Genomic DNA, 18,393 nt, shown 5'->3' with positions numbered 1-18,393 from the left:
AGGCCCGGCTGTGTGGGGCGGGTGGGGGCACGGAGCGGGGCCGGCTCTCCTCAGTGACTCCGCGGCCCCGTTGCTGCCCGCGGGGTGGCTGCGGTCTCGGTGCCGGGAGATGCCGCTCAGGCAAGGGCGGGGAGGAGTACTACGAAGAGGCTGGGAGTGCGGGAGGTGAGCTGACTGCAAAGGCTGGTTCAGGGTGAGGGAACAACAACAAAAAAAAAAATGAAGAAGGAGGTCCTGGCTGAAGTCAAACACAAAATGAAGCACACGAATGTGGAAGCAGGACAGATAACCTGCGAGGAGTGTGGCTGGAAGGACGGCAGCGTTCTGGTGTGTGTAACTGAAAGTGTGCCATGGTTTGTTACGGCCTTCCTGGTGCTGGGGTTGTGTAACTCAAGGAAAGGGACCGTGGCTAAGCAGTGTTGAAAAACAGAAGTGCTAAAGTGTTGGGAATTCTATTTGTTTATATGAAGCCATGTCCTTTTCCTTTGGAAGCAGTCATGTTAGCTTCAGTTTGCTACTTCTTTCTTCTTTTCCATAAGAAGTGTGGTGTTCCTAGGCCCAGCTGCTTGAAATTTCATTTAAAATGAGCCCTGGAGCAATAGATACAGCAGCCAGTTTGGTCTGAAGATGTTGCATGAGAAGTTCTTGAAGTTAACTACCCAGTGAGGTTGGTCTGTGTAGAGACACTCACTACCTCTACAGAGGATCTCAGTGCTGTGTTTCCTTGTAGGATACAAAAGGCTGCCTCAGAGTGAAAAGGCTTCATTTGCAATCTGGTTAGTACATTGAAACATCGTATGAATCTACTATTATGCAGGATGAAAACACTCCCTTTTCCTCAGGCAATAATTTGATCCTAGTCAAGGCTGCCATTTAATGCTGAAGGAAGAATGTTCCTTCAAATATTAAGCAAATATTAAGATACCAACTTATTTGGAGTTGTGTTTTTGTTCTTGTTATCTTTTAATGTAGCAATTTCTGATGGCTAACAAGTTGGATACAGCAATGTGGATTTCCCGCTTGTTCACAGTTTACTGCTCTGCTTTATTTGTCCTGCCTCTTCTAGGGTATGTATTTTAACATTGTGAAACAACATTAAAAGTTTTTAAGTGACTGCATTCCATTTTCATAGAGTAGTTTCCCATGCAAGTGTAACTTTCTATTATTTAGTTTGTTGGGTTGGTTTGTGAGAAAAGATTTTACTAATTTACTTAATTAAGATTGGCTTTAAACATTTGTTGGTATGTTTAGAAAATGCTCAGCAATTGTCAAGTACTGTCAAATACTCATGTTTTGATATAGTTATGGAATAATACATAGAGTTATTTTTACCTTCAACATCTGCATTAAGTTACCAGTTTTTAAGTGTACTTTGGTAACAGTGCTTATGTATGATAACAGAAATATGAAAAGTACTGCACAACTGTGATGCAATTCTCAGGGGTGAAAGGCCTCTGAACAGGGGCTTGGTTCATATGGTAACGTCTCCTCTGATGATTTGCAGGTTGCATGAAGCAGCAAGCTTCTATCAGCGCGCCTTGCTGGCAAATGCTCTCACTAGCGCTCTCCGACTACACCAAAGGCTACCACACTTCCAGCTTAGCAGGGCCTTTCTGGCCCAGGCTTTGCTGGAGGACAGCTGCCACTACCTGCTGTACTCTCTTATCTTTGTGAATTCCTACCCTGTCACAAGTATCCTTTGCTTGGGTTGTAACATTTTTAAATATCTTAAAAACTTGATTCTTTTCATCACCCATGCTGCATCCCTTGCAGGACAAGGGAAAATGCTTTTAAGCTGAAAGGAGGAAGATTTAGAATGGCTGTCAGGGGGAAGTTCTTTACTATGAGAGTGGTAGAGTGCTGAAACAGGCTGCCCAGAGAGGTTGTGCATGCCCCATCCCTGGAGGTGTTCAAAGCCAGGTTGGATGGGACCCTGGGCAGCCTGGTCTAGTATTAAATGGGGAGGTTGGTGGCCCTGCATGTGGTAGGGGAGTTGGAGATTCATGATCCTTGAGGTCCCTTCCAACCCTGGCCGTTCCGTGATTCTGTGTGATTCTGTGACTTAAAAAAAATTCAGAGTATGTTTGCTATTCACAAAACATACTCTATGTAAAGTAGGATTGATCCACGTTCAGGTTAATCACCTCTGTACATAATACACTGCAGTTTCTCATCCTTATCTTATTTTTCTTCCTGAAACTTAAATTCAGAGAATTCTATGACCAATCTCACATGATCCTTTAAGTAAAACTGATAACTTTCATTTATGATCAGTACAAATTTATATATAACTTCTCTAAAAGTCTCTATGTCATGTAGAGATGCAATTATTCTGAAACAGCTGTTTCAGATAAGTAACTAAACATTCTGCAAAAAGGGTTCATTCCTCTGGCTCGTCAAAGCTGGTATTGAAGTAGCTCTTCATGCTGCGTTGTGTGTATGCTTGATGTCCTACTCTTAGAATGCCTCTGGCAGAGGAATGTCTATGTCCTTGCTCTCTGAACTGCTGGAAATTGCATGTTCTTTGGTGATTAAAATGCATTTTGTAGCATCTGTTTATAAAAATGTGGTATCTGTATGTGGTGGATTTTAAGTAGTAACCTTACATGTCTTTCATATAGAAAGAATGCATGTCATTAGAAGCAGGCTGGTGTATAATCATGGTGTACGTTCTGCTTTTGCATACATATGTATACACTGATTTTAAATCTAAGAAAAATGCATAGCAAAGAAAAGATGTAAGGAGAAAATGGAGCAGCTATAAATATAGATGTTAAACATAGATGTGTCTTAGTCGAGTATTGCTCATTCCAGCCAACCTCTTGCATTATCGTGGGGAAATTATACACTTCTTCAGTCTTTTATTTTCCTTATTCTTGCTTCAGTGAGTATTTTCCCAGTTCTGCTATTCTCTTTGCTTCATGCTGCCACATATACAAAGAAGGTTCTTGATGTAAGTATGCCGTAGTATACAATATGATTAATACTGTTGGTGCACATGGGATTTATAAGCAAGTTTGGGAGTTGCAGCTGTGGTTTCCTTCAGCTACGTTAGAGGAGTTAGAGTGAAACTGTAGTATGGAATCTTGGCACAGAATCTGAGAGGTCTTCTAGTTTGTTTTTCTCCTTCTGTTATAACTCAGTAATACGCTGAAGCTGATACCAATTATTTCTCTTGAAATGGTTCTCTTTGAAGGAAGCCACTAGTGTGTAACAGTGGGGTCCGAACTTCTGACTTGTCTTTTGAGGCTAGACCGTATGCTATGAAGTCAAATGTTCTATTGCAATGGTGGAATAACAAACTTCAGGGTGAGGCTAAGAAGCCAAAAAAAAAAAAAAGTACAGGTAAACCACCTGCTTGATATACAGTTTACTACAGCTTAATGCATCTCCAACATCCAGTATTCCGACCCAGGCTGTCTTGCTACCATAGGCACTTCATCCTAGTGGACAGAATAAGGCTGCTGGCTAGCCCAGTGCACTTAAACGTAGAATGAGTGCATGGGGAATTTACAGCACACTTTATTTTTAATTAAGCTTTATGTACCTATGATTCCTGGGATTATTAATGGTTATTCAGATGGGAGCTCCACACTTCTTGTAAGTATTCTTTGCAGTATTAGTTTCAATCACTTGCTGAAATGACTCATAAATGGTAGATGTTAATACTCCTTTATGCTGAAGAAGATTGATATCGCTTGTATATTTTGTTGTTTTTTTTCTTTAAGGCACGAGGCTTAAATAGCCTGCCCTTTCTGAGAAATCTTCTAGAGAAACTGAATGCTAATCAACAGAATATTCTAAAATTCATTGCTTGCAATGAAATTTTTCTGATGCCAGCCACAGTTTTTATGCTCTTCAGGTAAGAATTATCATTAATGTTTTCAAAATTAGGAACTTTGTGCGTGAGATTACTTTCTGTAGTTAATTCTGTGGGTTGCAGGGATCTCTGTGTGTATAGTTGTCTGATCAAGCTTAAGTTTAGTTTGATTCCTAGATTTCCCAAGATGATGTGTCATGAAATCAAACAGCATTCATTCTGGTATAGTTGGGCATGGAAGATTAAAACAAACAAACAAACAGCTCTCCCTTTTATAGCATTCAGTATGTTAAATTTTGGACAGTATAACAGAATATTTAGCCCTACTGAAAAATGTCTGTTTGCTCTTGCTTCTAGTTTTAGATCCCAAAAGTTTGTGGCATGGAATTTCATGGTGCTAGAAAAGTGCAAGAAGGAGCAGGTTATGTCCTCTCCCGTGTTCCTTCTGACCATAAACCCTTATTTATTCCATTTGGGTTTGTCTGCTTTGTTTGTGTGCAGCCTGTTGATTTTATTTTGGAGATATTAAGAATGTACATGTTGGAATTCTACTGAAGTCACATAGATGTAACAGTCTGCCAATGACCGAAGATTGAGTTACTTCCTTTTAATACTTGGAGATGGAATATTTGCATTGTGCATGTCATAGCGCAGTGACAGCATTTGTCTTGAGTGGTCTCAAAGGCAGTAGAAGGGAAGCTTTATTTTCTTAGAAGATGATGGAGTGCATCATTTGTCTTCATCTTGCAGTAGGGCAGCTGAACACTTAAATGCTTCAGCCCCCATGGATTGTATTTCCTTCCAAGGCCACTTACCAACTGATGGATACTTCTGTATCTGGTATCTGAAACATTTGAGTGCTCTAAAATTTTGGGGTGAAGATCTTTGTTTTTTTCCTCTCTATGCAGAATTCAGTGTGTGGAATGGAGCTAGTTGATAAGTCATCTCGTAGAAACTTGTAACAGATGATATATCAAATGTAAAAACAGTATAGAGGTTAAACGAAACTGTAGTGGATGTTTAGAGAACAAACTGTTGAAGCCTGTTAAATTGCTTGTAAATACCATACAGATGCAAGACTTTGCTTTTTCCCACTCTGGAACTGTGATGTGGTAACAGAGATTTTTAATATTACATTATATAAAGAAGCTTTGGCCGAGTAAGCTCAAGGTGTTTCTGTGCTTTGCTGTGTCTTGGTTTGCAGCTCTGTCACGTAGAACAGCAGCTTTGTGAAGTACAAAAATCTCATTTCGGAGTAACTGAAACAGTTTATTTAGCGTTAATATATGAATGCATAAATGATAGTCTCTAAGATTTTTTTCAAAAGTTACTATAAGTATAGTGCTTCTATAACCTGAACTATGCTACGAGCTGAAAAAGCTCAATGTAACTGGACTACTCACATCAGTCAGTATTCATGCTTGTCCAGCAAGCTTTTCCTTAATACCAAACTACTATGTGCTGTCACTTCTGTGATTCTTTACCCATCATCAGATGCAGTAATACTATGTTTCTTAAAGTTTCTGCCTTTGCAAAGGCATGGTTATGTATGTTTTCTTCTGTCAGATCTAGATTGTCTGAACAAATATGACCCCAGTCTGGCTTTTTTGAGCTGGGATAGCTTCCTAGGTTTTCTTAGGGAAAGTCCTGACTCTATTTTATTTATGTAAATTGGCATTAACCTCTGCTTCTCTGTTCTCTTTCAGTGGTCAAGGGAGTCTGCTCCAGCCATTCATTTACTATAGGTTTCTAACATTACGCTACTCTTCTCGGCGAAACCCGTACTGCAGGTAATAACCACGTTGATTCTGGAAGTTAGTGTTTAACAGTGTAGTGCTTAGACATACAGACATTTTTCATTCTGTAACGGATGCATAACACATAGTACTAAATCACAGAATCACAGAATTGTAGGGGTTGGAAGGGACCCCCAGAGATCATTTGAGTCCAACCCCCCTACAAAGCAGGCCTCCTACAGCAGTCTGCATAGGTAGGCATCCAGGTGGGTCTTGAATATCTCCAGAGGAGGAGAATCCACAGCCTGTGCAAGTGGTAATTATAGAATGTGAAACATACATGGATATGTACGTTTGTTTTAAGTTAAAAAAATTGCCACAATCCTTTAGGGTAACATTTATTTCATGTAACTGAAGTTATCTAAAGTGCTCTGCCGTCCTTGAATGAGAACTTTCAGAACATGTTTGCATAATTAAAAAGCATGCTTTAGGAGAAGAGTCTTTTAATTGTTCTGCAACCATTTATTGAAAAAATATTTTTAGATTCTTGTTCTCTTCTAATGCTAAACACGTACATGAACAGGCATGTGCAAACTTGTATAATGTCAGCTGGAGAGAAAAAGTTATGTATGTTTGAGATCATACTCATTACCTCCTTTAAATTTGTAAGTAAGGTTTATTATAAGTGAAATAGAGCATTATTGATTTTGTTCGGCATTGACTTGACCAACTTTCAGTGCTTTAAACCTTGAAACTATAAATGTTTCTAGGATTTGCTCAGGACAATGCTCTTTTGGGATTTCTCTCATGTCAAGCTTTTGTATAGAGCAAGATTTCACTTTCCTATCTGATCACTATCTAATTAGGAAAATGTTTGATAAAATACCAGAGCAGCAGCTTTGGCTGCCATGGTATGCAAAGAGAGGCTTTAGAATCATAAATTTTATTGCCTCCATTTTCCTCTTATTTTGTAAGAAATCAATCAGTCTTATTACCTGTATTAAAAAAAAATATATATATTTGAAATATTTGTGAAGATGCTTTCTTTTATGTAAAAAAAAAAAGTGCATGAAAATAAACTTCTGATAAGACTAGTTTCTTGTCTTTTTGTAATTTCAAGTGCTGCTAGTGTTTTAGGTTTTATTTCTTAAGTGTTTCTTTTTAAAAGCTGAATCTAGAATACAGGGTTGTTTGCATTCTAATGAGAAACAACACAAGCACACCACTTTTTCTTGCCTCTTGAATCCTTATGCTACTTATAAGAAATTACCACTCTTCTTTCCAGCCCACCTGCAGTGAGTGTTCTGGTTTCTTTTTAGTGTGTGGGTTTTTGTTGTTTTTTTTTTCCTGCTTGAATGTGGAATTTTTCTGCTGTCTTTATGTCTGTCCTTTACTGAGTTAAAGGTGATTAAAAAATATTAGCATTTGAAGGATAAGAATTCTGAAATTCTTGCAGGATGCTGCAAAGCTGAGTTGATCTAAAGAACTTGCTAACTAGAATTAGTGTGTGGTGTTGTAGTAAATTTTTTTAAAAAATATTTAATTTAGAAAAGAAGTGAATGAAAATGATGATTTAGATATTAGTTACTTCTGGTGAATGCTATATGATTTTTATTCTGTATTTAAATCTTTTCTTTTTTTTTTTCCCCCAGGACTCTCTTCACTGAGTTGAGAATTGTTGTTGAACATTTAATAATGAAGCCCTCATGCCCTGTTTTTGTAAGAAGACTATGTCTCAGCAGCATTTCCTTTATAAGCAGATTGGCACCAACTGCTGCATAGCCAAATTTCAGACACGCATCTATTGTGAACATTATGAGCAGCTGGCACTTCTGCTGATGATTAAATTTCTGGTTTTACACTGATCTCACTCCAGGCTGTATAAAAATGTGTCTTTGCTTTTCTTGGAGATAATATAAAATTTTGCATATCAAAAGCAAGTCATGGAAACTTCAAAATTACTGTGCTATATTGGTAATTGGTGGAAAAAAAAGTAGCTGCATTCTATCCTAAATGTACCCAGTCCTGCAGAATTGTTTTTTAGAAATCATTAGTTGTTGGATGCTGATTAAAACTCTTTAAGAAGCCTGTGCATAATAGGTTTATACTAGCTGGAACCATTGCTATGGTAGGGTGTCTCTAGCAGGTAGCATTGGTACATACACCTAGGCAGTACGTGTCGGACAGTATTCTTCTGCTTACTAAATATATGTAGAATTATTGTCCAAATTACTATATTCAGTGAAAAATATTGCCCACGGTTAATTTAACAAAATTGAAAGGGTATCAAGCTGGTACAGGTAACACCTTTTTAGGAGAGCCTGTTTCTGCTAATGTCATTTAAAGATAAGTTAAACGCTCAGAAGAGTTATGATGTAGCCTTCTGTTTGGTTGCTGGGAGAAATCTAGAGGCTCTGACCATGGAGAATTCAGTTGTCTTGTCAAAACAAGATGTTTTACCAAGCCAAATTGCTGACCTGGAGGCTTTTCAGACTAAGATGCAATGCTTAAACTTTTAACCATCTCTTAAGTGAACTAATCAATGTAAATGTTGTAACTTTTGGAGAATCATTGCGGATATGTTCTTGTGTCTACACAAATGTGAGACTGCAGTAATTCAAGCATGTCTGCTTTTTAGGAGATTAATCTGTAGCTAGCTCTATATAAATTGTTATTCCAGTTTCTGAGACTCTCATTGTAATGGGAAATTTGCATAAAGGATTGCACCTGTTCAGGCAGCTATTGAAACAAATTGCTGTAGGATTTTTTAGCATAAATCCATCTTATGACTGATCTGAAGGCAGTATCATGCCTACAGAAGTGAATATTAAATTGAGTGCTGATTATGTATTCACCCAGCAGCTGAAAGGTAGGTCATGGAAAAAGAGTATTATCTGCCCGCAAATAATGTCTTTCCATAAGTTCAAGGCAAAGTATTTGCCTTATCTTCTGTAGCTAATATTAATGTTCTAATTGCATAAAATTGAATGGGATAATTGGCCTTTTGTAAAAACCCTAAGGTACTGTGCTCTTCTTCCTTGGTCAGAGAAATGTGGAACACTTCTGAAAACAGTCTCAGAGCAAAGTATGTAACTACTGAGTTATCTTGTTTGCAATGTGGATGTTATTTGGCCTTTTCAGTTGTTTTAGCTTGCTATTTTAGAGCTGTGTACTTACACACTTAATTTTTTGCTCAACCTCTCGGTACTGATAAAGACCTGTTTTTGGTAATTGAATATGATACTCTTTGAGTCTGCATCTTGCTTTCTGAACATGATTAGTTATTTATAGAACACTTGCATACTGCATAAGCAATTGCATGCAGTACTGCTCTACTGCTGCTAATACTTGCAACAAGATTCACTATGTGTATATCCTGTAACTTGAGGATTTTATAAAACCTAAAATTTCTACTGCAATAAAAGGAGTGTTAAATGTAATTTGCTAGGCTCTTCAAGCTTGCTTTCTTTTTAACAGAATGTGCTAATACTTGATCCTGGAAGTTGAGCAGAACACAGTCTTGTGCTTATGTGTGCACACTTGCCACTGCAGCTCTTGAAATGGGACAACTCAGTGTCTTGTGCATCTCTAAGTCATATTACAGAAATTTTTGCCTTCTACAATGCAAAGATTTATTACTCTTTTCTTCAAAACTTAACCCAAGAGTAGGCACTACAGCAGCGATCTCAGAGGAGAAATCTAGACCTACTTCTTACCATTTCAACTCTTCAGCACTGTTCTAGACCTTTTCATAATCTGTATGTTTTTGACTGGTGACATCAGGCTCTTCACTTTTGAATAGGTCGTCTAAGTTCATCCCCCATCCCAGGAATGGAAAGCAAATAAATGCTTTGATAGTTAGTGTAAGGATAATAACGTGTTTCTTGTGAGCAAGTTCTTCTGGTCTAAGAAAGCTGTTGTGAATGTGGTCTGCTGTTCTTTAACTATATGCTCTTATTAAGTTTGAGTGAGTTGGAACTGATATATTGCAGCTGTAATTGAAGGATGCTGAGTCTGAGATCCAGCTCTGAATGGGGAAGGATGGTTAAAAGGAATAAGTGAATGAGATTACAGTACAAGTCTAAATGTGGATGTGAAACTTAAACATTTTTTTGACAAGTGGTATTAAAAATGGGTTGTGGAGAAATGTTTTGTCATAAAAGGAGCTTGATTTGGCTAGTGCTGTGCTCTTGGCTTTGTTTGACAAAACTGAGGCCTGGATTTTGCTTGTGGCCTGGTAAAATTTAGAGGAGTGCCTCAAAAGTATGGAATAAAGGGACAAGAATAATTTCCAAGCAAAATAAATGAGGCAGCTCACCTGTACTCCATATCAACTTTGTTTTTATTTATTGTAGCCTTATGCTGCCTTCCTGGTAAAACCAAGCTTTCTCAATGCTAACAAAACATTCTGCTCATGTGCCTACTTCCTTAATAACTGCTACTACTCATATTACTTCGCTATAACAAAAGTCTGTGATAGCAGAGAAGTGTTGAAACTGACTGTAAAAATGTGAACCCCAAATACGAAGCAGAACAGCTCTTGTCATGGAGAATGGTTGCCTACTAGATAGCGTTATTGTTCCCACTGGTATGAATCACACTGATAATTGTTCTTATTGTCTAAACTTCCATAAGTTAAAGTGCTGTTGGATAAATTTTTGGGTAGATGCATCCTTTGCTGTGCACAAGTCTACTGTATATGTGATATTCTAGGATAACACTTACCTGTTCTGCTCACCTGTAGAGAAATAAAACATCAGGACCAATTGGGTCTGTTGGGAGCAGCTATTGCAATTTGGGATTTCTTGCACACAAAGTAATCCACTAATGTGCATCCATCTTTTCCTTTATTGTCTTTTAATTTTCATCTTCATGATCAGTTTTGTGCTGTCAGTCTTATGTTTTCTTTCCTTCATAACTGAAATGCTAATTGTTCTATGATGGATGTTCAAGGGGAGCAATATTGGTCAATATATTTAAGTTCCGTGTTAGTGATTTTTTGTTTTTATTATAATCATGAACTGCTGTTTGTTCTGAAACTTTCTGAGCTGTTAACTCTGTGCTAGTAGTGTCCAAACAAATAATTTAGTTGGTTGCTTTGCACAGTCCATGCTGGACCTTTTTATCATTAGGCTCCCATATTGCCATGTTTGCTGTGCAATCTCTAATTAAACAAGTATAGTTCTTGTCCATTTTACAGATAAGAATTGAGGTGTGGGAGGAAAGGTTCATCTCCTGAGGTGATGTAAGAACTCTAGTGGAGCAAACAGTGGGAGGGAAAAACAAAAGTTGGGCATTGGAGGGGCTGGTGACTTGTTGCTGTATTGCGTATGATTTGGTCCTATTTCCAAAAAGTGCTGTACCTTGCAGTGCTCAGATTAAGGCTGGCAAAGACCACAGAGCTAGAAGAGCATGCTCTTTTAAAATGTTGTCAAAAACTGCTTCCTACCTGCAAGAGCTAGGTATGGCTTTGGTGTCGTTCTGTTGAGGGAAGAAATACGTGACAGTGGCACTTTCTGTGCCAGATTTTAATAGGCTATGCTGATCTGTTGCAGTTGTCTATAATTGCTGCATATATTTGTGGTTAAAGTATACTGAAATTATGTATCTCTGTAGTAGAACTTTTAATGTGGTGTAAGTTTCTTAAAAAATCCCAGGAAAGTCAAACTTACAGATTCTCAAGCTATCCTTTATTCCAAAGATACGTTATCAGTATGGATCATGTAATTGAATTTAATCTTAAACTTGGATTAAAAATACCTTTTTAATGAACCGTCAGCATTACTTATTAAACTTTTTGCAAAAGCCAGCTCTGTGATAATGGGAGATATTGCCCAGGTAAGGGAGTTTCATTGCTTAGCTCTGTGCCATCCAGATGGTACAAACTTCTCAAATGAATTGAGAAATTCATCTTTTACTTGCATTCAAGGACTGAGGCGCAATATGCTAATGTAAGGCTCAGAGGGGAAATATAGTTCTCCTGCATATTTGAGAAAATGTGAAGCCCTTTCAAGAAAATCTAATAAACATAATAATCACAGGCTGCTGACACTAAGGAAAAAGCACCTCATTCGCTTGCTCTTTTATGCAGCAATTTACCGGTCCCTACTGATTTTCAAATTGGATCACTGCAGTAAATTATCCATGCCAGTACCTGTGAAGGAAAGCAGTGGGATCCATATTTGTTTAGTGCTGTGCTTAAATCAGCAAGAATGATAAATCTGATGGTATAAAATTGGAAATACCAAGGGCTTTTCTCAGTGAATGAGCAAGTAACTCCGTTAGTAATTTATTGTGACCCTTCTCACTGTATGTGCTTTGTATGTCAAATATTTATTTCGAAACAAATTAAATTGTTTTCTGTATTGATAGAGCTATGGTTTTGTTGATGTTCTTGAAATCAAATTGTATATGTATTTTTTTTCTGGATGTAAAATACTATCAATGTTACATTGCGAAACGGCGCTAGTTTAAGTTTAGGTTTCAGAGTTTGTGTTCCTGACCAAAATCTTTATATGCTGAATGTCTTAAGTGTGTGTTGTTTTGGTTTGTTTGCTTTGTTTAGAGTAGTGCAGAGAATGCTGAGCTACTGCAGCTTCCTGTTTGCTTTCCTAGACAAAAACATTAAGCTGCATATTAGAATGAAAAGCTGATCTCTGTCTTTTCAGTCACTGGAACCATTCTGCTTTATACCTACTGTTTGTAATGTCTTCTGTGAAAATGTAACCATGTGCTCAATTTACTGCTGTATTTCCATGCAGATGTTTAGTAGAGGGGGTTAACTGTATCTGTTTTGGCAGTAGTCCTGTCCTGTGAATCTTCGGATAGGTTACTTTGTGTGATGTAATCATAGTCACATAGCTACATAAGAGCAATTGCTGATCCGAAAAAATGGTTTTAGCTAGCACTTACAGCTTGGAATTTATATCTGTGTAATATTTGCTTTTGTAAGAAGTAAGCAAAATCATGAACTAGTATGGTTTAAAAAATGTGATCTTGTGTTATCCTCCTCTTGTGGGCTTAGCTCATTAGTGATGGCATATTTAAGTACTTCTGTTCAACCCCAGCTCAAATCATACAGGCTTTATTTTGTCACTGTTGGCTGCTACCACAGAGTTGCAGTTCTACATTGCTTCTGGAGAAGCAATAGCATGAATTATATTCTAAGGAGTCACAAAAGATATTACTCTTAAAAGAAAATGGTTAATGGGAGTTAATTTCCCTTTACCTGGAGTTCCACATGCTTGACTCGCGTTTCAGCTGGATTCCTGCCTAAGGAGGAGAAAGCAGTTCTCTTGAGAAGGAGGAAGGATCATTATTTTTTAATTTGCAGTGCGTGCGTGCCCCTGTGAATGTTCACCTATGCACTTTGGCAGTGCCAAAAAATGAAGAGTTTGTTGAATGGAGATGATGCATCAGTCAGTCAACATATTTTACAGGATAATGAAGCTGAAAAGCAGAGATGAAGGTGCAGGGCTAAATTATCAGCAAGAGTTAATGTCAGCTGCAGTTTTCATGAAGGGAGAAACAGAAAAGACTGGGGAGAAAAAAGGAAAGTGGGGAAGAATTCAACTCTTAGGTAATTGAGGTATGGAAATTCTATGGTATGCTACATCTTCCACAAACCCCAATTTATTATCCATGATTTTGCGATGTTGGTATTTTCTGGACAGCATTTAAATTTTCTAGCTCTAAATTATTGCTACTTTATTCTGTATGAAAATGAATTGATGCCACTATACTGTACGAGAGCAGACAGGCTGGTCTCAATCTACCTGGAGGGAAAAATAAAGCTGCTGTGGGATTATTTGGTTTTGTCCATAATGTTTGAGACTCCTGTAGTGGAAAAGTAAAGAAATAAAGCTTTACTATGGCCTGTATTGCTACTGGGTTTCATGGTATATTTGTTAAGCTTTTTTTTCCTTTTCATATTGTTTTGTTAGCTTTTACATTAGCAGTGTAGGAGAAGATACCATATGTGCACCATGGGTTTTATGAAAAGAGACTGAGAATTGTAATTTAGTTCTCTAGAAAATCTGACCAGTGTTTTGAAATAACATTTGCCTATTGCAATTCCTTTCAATGTACTTTGTTATAGCAGCTTCAGTTAGGGTCTGACTAAAGCACAACAAAACTATTGTGAAATTAGCAGAAAGTTTAAATCAAAGCATTATTAACAATTTTTTTTTTGGTGCGTAATAACATATGGAAATAGGAAGTTGTCTTAGAACACATTTCTAAATTCTAGTGTGTTTATTGGCATAGTACTGATAAAGGTGCATAATACAAAGGAATTTTAAGACCTTAGTCTAGTTAGAGCAGCACATATCAGTTTAGAATGCATTTCTTAATTACCCAGTGGTCCTATTCCTAACTATAATTATTTCAACTTTAACATTGCTTTGATGCAGCCAAATGGCCTGCTTACCTCCACCCCAGTGTACATGTGTTGGGGATTGATGTTGTGTACGTATACTTACAGCAGCAGATAAATGGCTTAAGGATCAAAATATCACATTTTATTTTTTGTTTCTCATTTGAAAGTGTTTTTTTTTTTTATAGTCTCTCCCTGCCTTCTGCCAGTCTTCTCTGTTTGCCAAACATCACACATTTGTAAGGGAAGAATACTTTAAAAAAGATACTTGCACTGAATAGATGCTTTTAATCTCTTGCCATTGTACACTTAAAAAACAGGAGGCAAACTGACTTCACATTCCTTAAATAAAAAAAAGTTTCTGGGGGCAGAAGAGCCAAGCTGCTTTTAAGTTGGGGCTTAGTTTGTTCACGTAAGATTGTATGATGGAGCAGCAGACTTGATCTAATGGTACCAGAGGCTTCTTCCAGTCTCATGTTTCTATACGTCTGCATATTACTGTTCAGGTTGAAAGTAGTTGCTTCAGGAGAGTATGTGTGTAGCACTATATTTTTAAGAGTTTTAGCTAGCTTTCTGATTTAGGATGGAGGTGACTGTTGTTACCCTTGCAAGTTATTTTCCCATTAAAGTTGGAAACTACCTATGACTTGGTCAGATGAATCTAAATGGAATTTCTCTTTTGTGTGCTAGTTTTATTCCAAACCAATGACTTTTTGTGGATGACTTGCATCTGTGAAGCAATATACTTCAACTTAATGTACACCTGGATGTATATTGTCTACACTAGAACCTTTTTCCTCCTAAATTTGAGAATGTCTTTTCATGAGTTATTGTACTTTGGTTTTACAAACATCTGCCTGTCCTATGTATTAGAAAGGAAATTGAAGGAAAAACAGATTTCTGGTTAAGGTTTCTTTAACTAAATAATTACTCATAGGCCATAATGTTTGTCACAACTGTTGAGAAGCTAAAAGACCCCATGATCTTGAGAGCATCTCATGGTAAAGATTTTAAAACCTTTGTCAAATGAGTCATAAGTCACAATAATTACAGAGGCACGAATCCAGATTCACAGAGATGCATGGAATGGCTGAGGTTGGAAAGGACTGCTCGAGATCATCTGGTCCAACCCCTGCTCTAGGAGGGTACCCAAGAGCATGTTGCACAGGACTGCATCTCAGTGAGTTTTGAATAATTCCATAGCATTGAAGTCACTTCCTACACGAGTAGGTGTGGGATTATGGATACAGAAAGAATGATCTTTCTTTCCCCCACTTTTCCCACATAACCATTAAGGGCACGCTTTTGGATGTACTTGTATCGTGATAGGTGTGCAGCTGCATGAATCTTTCCCTTTTCCCTAATTTGATTGCAGTTGCATGCATCTCAGTATAATTCTCACTGATTTTTGTTCAGGCATGCAAGTAATTCCTCCAGGTGGGAAAGCAAATTCTTCAGAAGTGTAAAATCTTTCTTTAGGAAAACAGTATTTAAAAAGCATTAAAGTTAAAAGAAGTGCCTGCACTGGTATGCTAAATCAGAGCCGATCAGAGGTTTTGATGCAAATCCACCTGTTCTCATTTACCAGGAAAATACCCTGTCAAATCTGCCCCAGGCTCATCTGATGGAATCAGTGGGGCTGCACTGCTGCTACATTTTGCAGCATATCGTGGCAGGCTCCCTAACTGTGGAGATGCCAGTGGTGTCTTGAAGGACCAAATAATACACCTGCCTCCACGTTTGCTGTCAATCTCTAGCCCTCAAATATTAACCCATCTTTCTCCTGTCTTCTTTCTTTACCTGCCCAATCTCCTTTTGTTAAACTCTCTCTCCTGGAGCCCACTTCTACCCCCACCCTACCCTTACACTTCCATTTCAACCAGTTCTGCAGTACTTATGCCTACTCAGCTTCCCAGAAAATCAGACATGTCTCAGCTGGAGTCTCAAGGAACTGATGAGTTTATCACTGTGTGCCATGAGGAGTCCGGGCTTCCTTAGCAATAGGACAACCTAGGAGCAGACAGGAACCTCCTGATTGTTGCTGGGTGCAAAAGGACAGGGGACTGCAGCTGCGTGCTGTTCAAGAAAGCCGGAAATGACTCGGTGGGTATTCAGGTGAATGAACCGCATGTGAATAATTAAACTCTTGCCCACACACTGAAAACTAAAGATACTAACTTCTAGTTTATTTTGAGCTTTGATTTGGTGGCCATGAAATTATTACAGATCTTGGAGTTGCCAACTTAAAAGCCTTAGAAGTCTTTACTGAAAAGGTTACATGCTTTATACAACAGGGTTCTAACATTGTGGCAGGCTTTTTTTCTTTTTTTTGTGTTTTCGGCCAAAGGAAAGCCTGAGGAAATGACTCCAATGCCAGAGTCAGAGCTAGCCTGCTGCCTTCTGCTAAGCGATACACCAAACCTTCATGTGATAGGTATGTTAGCAAAGGGAAGGATGAACATCCCTATGGATGGCATGCTGGGCAGGACTGGCCCCAACTGTCTCTGCAGGTAGCACGTGGCAGCTGTGTGGTGCAGCCTGTAACCTGCCGTGTCTCCTCACCAGAAGCTCAGAAGGCACAGAAGCCCCCTGCTAAAGCAAGGCAATGGTGCTCTGTATGCAGCACAAAACTTTGGCAGGGGAGCTCTGCTCCAATGGCTCAAAGGCCTCCATCAGATTTACTAATATGCAACAGCTCTGCACCATCAAACATTAACAAATGGAAAATCCTGTAAGGGATTATTGAGGGAAATGATCTGCTTTCTGCTTCTTTCCCTCATTGTGGAGGGTCTGTGAAAAGATTAAAAAAAAAAAAAAAACATTTCTATTATCAGGTCAGAGTGTAGCAAATTGAATGTGAATTAGATTTTTATATATTTTTTTCTTAAACTACATTGATTTCATGAGATAAGGGCCTAAATTAGCTAACGAATAACCATTATTCATTGTGGAACATTAGGGTGCAATTCTGACCATTGAAATATTGCCACTCAGGGAGAAACAGTATCTCACTGGCTCACTATGGCTATACATAGCCTTTTGTCACAGGCAAACTCACTACTAATGATTGGCAACTAACAATTGTGATGTTATGTCTAAGGATACAGGACTCTGACTTGGGATGCTGCAGGCACACACCACAAGACATGGTGATTTGTCAGTGACTGCTCAGTGCACCTGGCTCCTCCACACTGAACAAGTTGCCACTGTGGTTCTTCACCTCATTCTGCAGGTTTAAGCATTATCAGCAAAGGTTCAGAGCCCTTGCTCATGTAAATCCTGGCTGACCACCAGCCCAATAACGTCTGTGACTTGGTCTGTGCTGTTCCAGTGGCGTTATTTTCCTTCTTGTTCCATATTTACAACAAAAGCAGACAAGGCAAATTCAGTTGAATAAAAGAAATCACTGACATTATTCAGTGATGATATTCCATTTGGTTTTGGAAAGTAAATGATAACCCTAACGAAAAAGATTTTTAGAAATAATGCAGCAGTTGGCATGTTTTCTGTGGAGCATAGTGTGGGCCCTTCAGAATTTCTAGTATTTCTGCCTTCAGGATTTCTAGTATTTCTGCCTATATTTTTTTTTTTTTCAGGCATCTCTTGGGGTGAAAAATGGGAACTTTAACCTCATGATTTTATAGTTTTTTAAAATTACTGTTTACTTTTTTAAAATCCCATGCTGAAACACCAAGGGGCCAACAAAACATCCATCAGGTGAATGTTACGGCCCCATTAAAATGAGATCACACCTTTATGACTCCACAACTCGCAGTAATTTAGTATTTAACTCCAGAGCTGTCCATCTGTTGGTTAATGACACGGCATCTGCTGCAGTGCTCCTCAGTCACCTGGCACAGCCGTGATGGGACTAAGGGGAGAGAGGTGTCGGTTTAATCATTTCACACAGCATTTCACTCCCATCTGCCTTCACTGGACATACAGGCAACACTGGCGCTGCTAATCAGTGGATGACTGTTAAAGAGCTTACGTGCCAGTAAACCTTGTTGAAAAATCTCATCGGGTATGTTAAAGACTGGCACCGCAGTCATTTTCCTAAGTGATCAGACGCTTGGTGGATGATCAGACACATTAATTATCCACACTCCCTGCCAAGCGAGCTTCTGGTGCGTTCCCACGCTCCTCACAGCGCACAAACAACTCCGAAGAAGCGATTACCTCAACTATCCTGGAAAGCTTCAAGTTGCCAACGCGCTTTTTATAACAACGTGCAAGGCGCCGTCGTGGCACCACCTGCACTGAGGCAGATCAGGCGCGGCGCTGGAGGCGCAGCACAGGCGGTGTCACGCCGGGGGCCGGCAGCGGGGCGCTCACCGCCCGCCTGCGGAGTGAGGAGGAGATGTTACTACAACGCGACGCGCACCGCAGCCTCAGCCCGAGCCCCGGGCCGCGCCTACCTGCGGAAGCCGCCACCTGGAGGAGAAGCGGCGAAAAACGACGGC

General features: G+C 38.9%; 1 protein-coding gene and 1 long non-coding RNA gene across 2 annotated transcripts in view; one reads left to right on the top strand and one right to left on the bottom strand.

Moving 5' to 3' along the window:
• Positions 1 to 13,436, top strand: part of TMEM33 (transmembrane protein 33) — a 13,733-nt gene extending 297 nt beyond the window's left edge. Inside the window, exons 2-7 of the mRNA XM_010710238.3 lie at positions 971 to 1,067; positions 1,505 to 1,692; positions 2,886 to 2,953; positions 3,729 to 3,862; positions 5,527 to 5,610; positions 7,209 to 13,436. Coding sequence (XP_010708540.1) covers positions 971 to 1,067; positions 1,505 to 1,692; positions 2,886 to 2,953; positions 3,729 to 3,862; positions 5,527 to 5,610; positions 7,209 to 7,338 — 701 coding nt within the window. The 3' untranslated portion in view covers positions 7,339 to 13,436. The remainder of the gene's footprint in view (positions 1 to 970; positions 1,068 to 1,504; positions 1,693 to 2,885; positions 2,954 to 3,728; positions 3,863 to 5,526; positions 5,611 to 7,208) is intronic.
• Positions 13,437 to 16,580: 3,144 nt separating this feature from the next.
• Positions 16,581 to 18,363, bottom strand: LOC116216581. The gene is made up of 2 exons (XR_004159658.1): positions 17,683 to 18,363; positions 16,581 to 16,720 (listed from the first exon to the last, which is right to left on the bottom strand). It is a non-coding gene; the product is annotated as an uncharacterized LOC116216581 (long non-coding RNA).
• Between the last annotated feature and the right edge of the window lie 30 nt (positions 18,364 to 18,393).

The sequence above is a fragment of the Meleagris gallopavo genome, chromosome 4, assembly GCF_000146605.3.
Source record: "Meleagris gallopavo isolate NT-WF06-2002-E0010 breed Aviagen turkey brand Nicholas breeding stock chromosome 4, Turkey_5.1, whole genome shotgun sequence".
NCBI classification, from domain to species: Eukaryota; Metazoa; Chordata; class Aves; order Galliformes; family Phasianidae; genus Meleagris; species Meleagris gallopavo.
This window is presented reverse-complemented; position numbering and strand designations above follow the sequence as displayed.